Genomic DNA, 8755 nt, shown 5'->3' on the forward strand with positions numbered 1-8755 from the left:
GTTGGTTGGTTGGCTTTTTTTTTTTTTTAACATCTGAGTATGAGTGCTGGTGTGGGTGTGATTGAATTTACGAAGCTGTGTTAATGGAGAGAGTTGCAGAGAGAAAGGGTTTCAAGAATACTGAAAGGAAACGATTTTTTTTTTAACTTTGGTCATAGACCACTGTTCCAAATTTGGGAGGGGGCGGGGGAGGGTTAGAATGGAACGCTAGATGGTTTTTGCTGTATTTTATTTTATTTTTAAAGCGTGCAAGAGAGAGAGAGAGAGAGATATAGATTCCATTCACTAATGCCTCCCTTCACCAGTGCCTGCATACATGAGTGTGCGTGTGCGTGTGCGTGAAGAATGCTGGGAAATGGTTAAAAAGAGAATAAAACAATGCCATTGTATTATAGCAAGTATACACGTTAGCGCGCTGTTTTCTGTGAAGAACATTTGTGTAAGATGGAATGTCTTGGGTTGTTTTGTTTTGTTGTTGTGTGTGTGTGTGTGTTTTGTGGGTTTTTTTTGGGGGGTGGTTGTTGTTGTTTTGTCCTATTTGAAGCCAATTTGTACTCCTCCGCATACACTTGATTTCGCGTATGCGTGCATGCATGTGTGTGTGTATAATCGGCTAAGAATACCTTTACCTTCTATTTGTTCTTCTAACACACACACACAAACACACACACACACACACACACACACACACACACACACAGATTTGGAAAACTTTAATTGTGTGGGGGGAGGGGGTGGTGGTGGGGGCAGCTTCATTCGAATGTAATCTTGATCTCTGTGTGTGTGTGTGTGTGTGTGTGTGTGTGTGTGTGATCGATCTGGGTGAAGTACAGCCAAGTGATACGCATCGACCCCTATTGCTGAACAGCTGAATAAACTCCTCTTTTGAGGGGTAGTTATTGATCCTCTGACCCCCCCCCCCCCACCCCAACCCCTTTATCCTCCTCCCGTCTCTCTCCCCCCCACCACCACCACCCCCGCCACCCTAGCTTCTCCACCCCTCCCTCATCTTCACTCCGCACTCTGTTTGCGATCGTGTTCTTTATGTCAGGCCCGTTTTAGAAATACAGATTTACATATAGTATACCTCGATATAATTACTCCATTAAAACTGAAAGCCTTTTGTGTGTGTGTGTGTGTGTGTGTATGAGAGTGTGTGTGTTCGCGCGTAGGTGTGACGTGTGTGCGTACGCAAGCAAGTGTGCGTGTTTTCTTTCTTCCTTCCTTTCTTTCTTTCTTCTTTAATTTACCGTCTTTTCACTGTGTGTGTGTGTGAGCGGTGTCTTTCGTAACGAAGAAGTGTTTTGACTTTACTAGAAGTGTCAGGCCCGTTTTAGAAATACAGATTTACATATATTATACCTCGATATAATTACTCCATTAAAACTGAAAGCCTTTTGTGTGTGTGTGTGTGTGTGTGTGTGTATGAGAGTGTGTGTGTTCGCGCGTAGGTGTGACGTGTGTGCGTACGCAAGCAAGTGTGCGTGTTTTCTTTCTTCCTTCCTTTCTTTCTTTCTTCTTTAATTTACCGTCTTTTCACTGTGTGTGTGTGTGTGTGTGTGTGTGTGTGTGTGTGTGTGTGTGTGTGAGCGCAGTCTTTCGTAACGAAGAAGTGTTTTGACTTTACTAGAAGTGTGCTCCCCCCTTCCCCTAACCTTAACCCCTCGCCACCTTCCCCCACACCCCCCTGTAGTGTCAAGTGGCCGTGTCGTCAGTGCTGTTCTACAGGTGTGGGGAATGAGGTGGTGGTGGTGGGGGGTGGGGTGGGGGTAGGGGGGTCAGTTGTCGGCTGTCGTTCCCCGGTAGGTGCCAGTCATTAGCGGACTTGATTCCTGTCCCCTCAGATCGAAGCTCGTTGATTTCAAGTGATAGGTTTCTCTGCAGGCTTCGGATTGCCTTCTTCTGACGTTTTGTGGTTCTATTGTTGTTGTTGTTGTTTGTTTGTTTGTTTGTTTCTGCTTTTCTTTTTTTCTTTTCTTTTTTTTTAATCTTGGTTTTGCCTGTCGTTCAGACGTGTCGTGAAGGCTTTGTTGAGCTGACTTTCGTTTAGACTTTTCATGCAGGCATTGTTGACGTTGCTTGTCGTTCAGACGTTTCATGAAGGTTTTGTTGACGTTGCTTGTCGTTCAGACGTTTTGTGAAGGCTTTGTTGACGTTGACTGTCGTTTAGACTTGTCATGAAGGCTTTGTTGACGTTGACTGTCGTTCACACTTGTCGTGAAGGATTTGTTGACGTTGACTGTCGTTCACACTTGTCGTGAAGGCTTTGTTGACGTTGACTGTCGTTCACACTTGTCGTGAAGGCTTTGTTGACGTTGACTGACGTTCAGACTTAACATGAAGGCTTTGTTGACGTTGACTGTCGTTCAGACTTAACATGAAGGCGTTGTTGACGTTGCTTGTCGTTCAAACGTTTTGTGAAGGCTTTGTTGACGTTGCTTGTCGTTCAGACGTTTTGTGAAGGCTTTATGACTTTGACTGTCCTTAAGACTCGTCGCGATTGCGTTGTTGACGTTGACTGTCGTTCAGACTTGTCGCGAAGGCGTTGTTGACGTTGACTGTCGTTCAGACTTGTCGCGAAGGCGTTGTTGACGTTGACTGTCTTTCGGAATTTTCGTGAAGGCTTTGTTGACGTTGACTGTCGTTCAGACGTTTCATGAAGGCTTTCTGACGTTAACTGTCGTTCAGACGTTTCATGAAGGCTTTTTGACGTCGACTGTCTTTCAGACTTGTCGTGAAGGCGTTGTTGACGTTGGCTGTCGTTCAGACCTGTCGTGAAGGCTTTTTGAAGTTGACTGTCGTTCAGACGTTTCATGGAGGCTTTGTTGACGTTGACGGTCGTTCACGTTGACTGTCATTCAGACTTAAAATGAAGGCTTTGTTGACGTTGATTGTCGTTCAGACTTAACATGAAGGCTGTATTGACGTTGACTGTCGTTCAGACTTAACATGAAGGCTGTATTGAAGTTGACTGTCGTTCAGACTTAACATGAAGGCTGTATTGACGTTGACTGTCGTTCAGACTTAACATGAAGGCTGTCTTGACGTTGACTGTCGTTCAGACTTAACATGAAGGCTGTATTGAAGTTGACTGTCGTTCAGACTTAACATGAAGGCTGTATTGACGTTGACTGTCGTTCAGACTTAACATGAAGGCTGTATTGACGTTGACTGTCGTTCAGACTTAACATGAAGGCTGTATTGACGTTGACTGTCGTTCAGACTTAACATGAAGGCTGTATTGAAGTCGACTGTCGTTCAGACTTAACATGAAGGCTGTATTGACGTTGACTGTCGTTCAGACTTAACATGAAGGCTGTATTGACGTTGACTGTCGTTCAGACTTAACATGAAGGCTGTATTGAAGTCGACTGTCGTTCAGACTTAACATGAAGGCTGTATTGACGTTGACTGTCGTTCAGACTTAACATGAAGGCTGTATTGAAGTTGACTGTCGTTCAGACTTAACATGAAGGCTGTATTGACGTTGACTGTCGTTCAGACTTAACATGAAGGCTGTATCGAAGTCGACTGTTGTTCTTTGTTGTCACACTGTTGACATTGTGCTGCAGTGTTCTTTAGATCCGTAACGAGACGTGTGTGTGCAAGCGTGGACACCGTCCTCTGCAAGCGCGAAGACTTATACCAACCAAGACGGTGCCGTGGTTTGGGATTGGGATCAGGCCTAGGTTGGATTTGACACGGTCTTTTTGTTGTGTGTGGCGTGACAGGGAATCCGAATTCTGTGAATTTTGAGGATGACTGCAAAGGAGCAAAAACTAGAAATGCAGACACCAAACATGTCATATTTTGTTTGTGTGATTGGATTCGGAAGTCTCTGAAGAGCAGTGTATTCAGTTCATTTCCATGACACTGAAAGAGCGAGCGAAAACCCATGGATGTGGACTGTTGTTTGATCACTGTGTGGTTAGAAAACCCGAACGTCTTTGAAGAGGAATGGCTCTAACATTTGATGTGGAGTGACGTTTCCTACATTTCCATAACGCCGGGAATCTGTTGTTTATTTGAATATTATTGAGTTCATCTCGACAACGACAGTGAAATAGCATCAGAACTGTGGATGTTCATGTCGTGTGGGGGGTTTCATCCAGTGGATTTTGTGTGTGTGGGTGTGTGTGGAAAATCTTGTAGTGCCCATAGAGGGACAAGACATCATCATGATGGCCTGGGTCAGACGACACCACACGACGGTTGTGACGATGGACTGGGACGAGGGATTGGTGATGAGCAAAGTGCCAACAGAGACCGCTCGGTGTTTCTGAAGGCTTCACACAGAAAAGCGTCCGTTCACAATCTGTTGGACATCACACCCCTTCGTCATCTTACGAACTAAAGTGGGCTTTTAAAAACGAAATAAAAACAGAACTGGAACAAAAATATATATATCCATCAGCTTCGTTTAGACTTTTCAGTCTGTTCGACATCACATCCCTTCGTCATCTTACGAACTTAAGTTGGCTCTTGAAGAAAAAAACATTTTTTTTTTTTTTAGATTGAAGAAAAGAATATATCCGTCCGCTTCGTTTAGACTTTTTGTAGCCACGTGGGTTAGCCTGTGTGGGTGTGTGTGACCTGGAGGTTTCCTGAGACCCGAACCCTTGGGGCGTGCGGGGTCCAGCAGAACTACGGAACCTTGTCCAACCTGGTGGCCTGGCCGCGGGGCCGGGGCAAGGGGGCTGGATGTTTCAGTTTTGGAACCCCGACTCCAAGGCCGTCGTGCCCGCCGCTGTGCCCATGCTGGACAAAGGGCAGCGGGGGTTGGCCCGCCACCTGCTGATGGGTCAGGACCCCCTGCCCGGGGGCTGCCCGCTGACCCCGCCCTCCCTCTCTCCCCCGCCCCCGTCCCGGGGCAACTGGGGGGAGGTGGAGGAGGAGGAGGGGGTAGGTGCGTCCTCCCTGGACAAGGCCGTGCAGTGTGACTTCGACGACCTCGTGTGGGTATGTACTGGGATATTTCTCTGTCTCTGTCTGTATGTGTGTCTGTCAGCCTGTCTGTCTGTCTCTCTCCCTCTCCTTCTCCCTCTCTCTCTCTCTCTCTCTCCCTCTCTCTCTCCCCTGTCCCCCTCCCTCCCCACTCCCCACCCCTGCTCTCTCTCTCGCGCGCGCCCTTCCTCTCCTTATACCCAACTCTCTCTCTGTCCCTTCTCCCTCCATCCCACTCTTTCTCCCTCTCCCCAGTTTTTTTCTCTCTGTGTGCGTGTGCATGCATGTGGCTCGTTCCTTTCAGGTCAGTACAGGTGTCTTCAGTTCTCCCGTTTATTTCAGTGCGGTCAGTCCACATCAAGCTGGCCATACCCCTTTGTGCCTGTGCTCTGAACTACACAGCACAACATGCAAAACAAAATAAAACAAACAAAAAAACATCAAAAATAGCAGGTGGGTTTTTCGGCCCTCGGCCGGCTCCTACCCAGTGTTAAGTATGCCATGGGTTTAAAAGGGAAGGCTGGGACCACACAGTCGAGTATCCCCCACTTCGTGAATGCGTCTATGGATGTGTCTGCATCTCTCGGGCCTGGTGAACGCCGGAACATCATTTGTGAAAGGAAACGTAGAGTGCAGCCTTGTCATGTAGTCCCAAACCTAACTGGGCATCCTTGGCAGATTCGCCGTTATCATCACCATTCCTCCTCCATCTTCAGCAGTATACAAAAAATGTTAAATGTCCCTTAGTCTGTGGCCTTTCATGCCCTGCTCTCATGGTGACCTCAGTTTCGATCCATCTCCATTTCCGTGCTAGGGATGAGTCTTGTCGGCAGATTCATTGGGGGGGGGGGGGGGGGGGGGGGACCGTCGTAGGGGTAGGCGTGGTGGCGTTCTCCATACGGGAACTCTGGCTATGTTACCAAGTAATTATTGTCGTCAGTAGGGGGGTCAGTAGGTGGTGTCCTAAGTACGTTAAATCAGAACAGGCACCACTGAACACACACTGAAGTGACTCAGCAGCAGTGCAGGGTCTCCTCTGGTGTGTGGCCTTCTGGAGACCTAACGTTGATCCCCTGTGAACTGCCGACGCTGTGACCACGACACGTGAACCCAGAACCCAGGTGTCATTGTGTACTGGAGGGACCCGGAGTGAACGGCGTGGGGGGAATGCCACTGAAACGGCGCAGATGATGGGGCCAAAAAACAAAAGGGACATGCTTGCACTGGCTGTTCGTAATGTACACACGTGCCCCCTCCACCACCACCACCACCATAACCAACTTGCCCCCTCCTCGCACCACCCTGTAAAAAGAAGGAGAAGAAAGGTTGAAGGGAGGAAGATGAAAGAGATGATAAGTAGTGAGGGATGAGAGCACAGCCAACACACGGGAAAACACTGTTAAGTGATTACTGGTCTTACAAGGGCGGCTGTGGTCGTTTTTTTCACACTCCATCACACAACATAATTGGCTCACACACACACACACAGTCACTGCACATTGTGAGGTCTGGCTGTACTACTGGCTGGCTAGGTCTGGTTGTTGTGCTGTGTTCTTCTCGGTCTGTCTGGCTCCGTTCTGTTGGGGGTGGTCTGTTTTGTATCTGGCTGGCTGTACTTGCAGGCATGGGATTCATCGGACTGTTGTCTGAAAACAGAGGGAAGGTTTTGGAAAGTGGAGCACTTGTTAAACTCTGACGTGAAGTTGTGGAGATAATGTGCTGGTTTCAGACTTGAAATATGTAATAGGTTGGGTTGTGTTTTTTTGTTTGTTTTTTAATCCTCGATCTCATCCCTGAGGCTTAAAAGCAAAAGTACGATGTCTGAAACTTTACTCATACTTTATGCTGACTCGGCTGTGACAGAATAGGGGGGTGCACGTGTGTGTGTGTTGTGTTCTGTGGGGAAGAATAAAGAATAAAGAACAGCCCACGACATAAACAAAAGCAAGCAGCCTGTTTACACGACCCAGAATAGACCTGTCCTGGGAAGCCCGCACCATCAGATGGAGGGGAGGGAGGGGGGCAAGGCTGACAGAACAGTGCCATTGTGAGGAAGGATCATAGACATATATATATATATATAGTGATGTGACCATGTAGCTCAGGGGCAAGGTTGGTTTAGTTTCACTTTCAGTTTCACTTTCTCAAGGAGGCGTCACTGCGTTCGGACAAATCCATACACGCTACACCACATCTGTTGAGCAGATGCCTCACCAGCAGCATAACCCAACGCGCTTAGTCAGGCCTTGAGTGCATGCTTACATATTTGTGTACCTATGAAAGTGGATTTCATTTTACGTAATTTCGCCAGAGGACAACACTCTCGTTGCCATGGGTTCTTTTTCAGTGCGCCAAGTGCGTGCTGCACACGGGACCTCGGTTTATCGTCTCATCCGAAAGACTAGACGCTCAGTTTGATTTTCCAGTCAAACTTAGGAGAAAGGGCGAGAGCGGGATTCGAACCCACACCCTCACGGACTCTCTGTATTGGCAGGTGAGCGTCTTAACCATTCTGCCACCTTGGTTTAGAAACCAGGCACTTGACCCGCCTGGCTGAACCGTGGACACGCTGTCTCGAAGCCAACTTGTTCACTTCCACCAAACATTTTGTGTACATGATGATTATAAAATTTTAAAGTGTAACGACATAAAATTATAATTTCTGCACTATTGTGCAATGGCTTACACATAAGGGTATTTGCAGTACTATTTCTACCGAGCTTTGTATAACAAGGGAAAACTTCGCGGTAGGCTGCCCACGAGCGAGGATCGCCGCTCGCGCTGTGTTGGTGGTCCAACCTGTGTCATTGGGTGTCCGACCTCCCAGCATGCATCGCAGCCCCGTATATATTGAGCCAACATTGTAGGTTCTGGCGCTTTTTGCAATACTCGTTCAGCTTCAGCGACGCCATCATGGATACCTCTAACACCAACTTCAACTGTGCTCAACTCCATATATAAGTCTGATCGTTTTCAGCACTACAGGACACACACACACACACACACACACACACACACACACCAATATTTCTGCACATGGCAGACTGCTCAACTTTAAAACATTAGGCCTTAAAAAAGACACGAAAAAAACCTGAATGATGATTTTTTGTTTTTCTTTTCTTTCTCCTTTATCTCTAGCTGTAACCAACGTTGGAAAACAGAACGGGGGGAAGCAAAAAGGGGACAGGAAAATTGGAGACGCGAACTTCAGGCCCATTCCATTTTCGGAAGTCGCCGATCTGTCGGTCGGCGAAGAAGGTCCTCGCTGGACGTACATTATTTATAGCCATGAATTCTGATATCTCGGAATGAATAACAACGTAGCTCTGTGTGTGTGTGTGTGTGTGTGTGTGTGTGTGTGTCTCTTTTGCGTGTTTTTGGCCATTGGTTTTGGGATGTTTACTTGGGGTGAAGAGTTGGGTGGGTGGCTCAGGGGGAGGGGGGTCTGGAGAGGAAGGGAGGGAGGGAGACAGAGTTTGGTGTTCGGGAAACTTGACATGATAAGGAAGAAAGACACGACCTTCATTGCCACAGTCCCCCCCCACCGAGCGCCCCCCCCCCCCTTGCCCCCTTCCGACCCCCCAACGTCCTCTCCCCCCCACCTGTCGGCTGTTCTACTATACCCTCGACCTCGTGTACCCCCGTAACCCCCCCCCCCTCCCCACTCCTCGCACCTCCCCTCCCCCACACGCACACACACATAAGCACACCACCCCCACCACATCACTGCCGAACTCAAGCCAGGTTCAGAATGTTCACAAAGGGAACCAGTCCATCTTTCTTGACTTGGTTAACATGTTTGTTTGTTTTA

At 47.9% G+C, this 8755-nt stretch overlaps 1 protein-coding gene across 2 annotated transcripts in view; it reads left to right on the forward strand.

The window, feature by feature from the left end:
• LOC143282853 (cGMP-inhibited 3',5'-cyclic phosphodiesterase 3A-like) overlaps positions 1 to 8755 on the forward strand; it is a 277131-nt gene that overhangs the window by 188506 nt on the left and 79870 nt on the right. The window contains exon 1 of one of the 2 annotated variants that reach the window (XM_076588700.1): positions 4687 to 4959. The exons of the other annotated variant lie outside the window; for it this stretch is intronic. Within the exon in view, the coding sequence (XP_076444815.1) occupies positions 4702 to 4959 (258 nt within the window). The 5' untranslated portion in view covers positions 4687 to 4701. Of the gene's footprint in view, positions 1 to 4686; positions 4960 to 8755 lie in introns of those variants that run through there. 2 annotated transcript variants of the gene reach the window in all.

This window comes from Babylonia areolata, chromosome 6 (assembly GCF_041734735.1).
Source record: "Babylonia areolata isolate BAREFJ2019XMU chromosome 6, ASM4173473v1, whole genome shotgun sequence".
In the NCBI taxonomy this organism is placed as follows: Eukaryota; Metazoa; Mollusca; class Gastropoda; order Neogastropoda; family Buccinidae; genus Babylonia; species Babylonia areolata.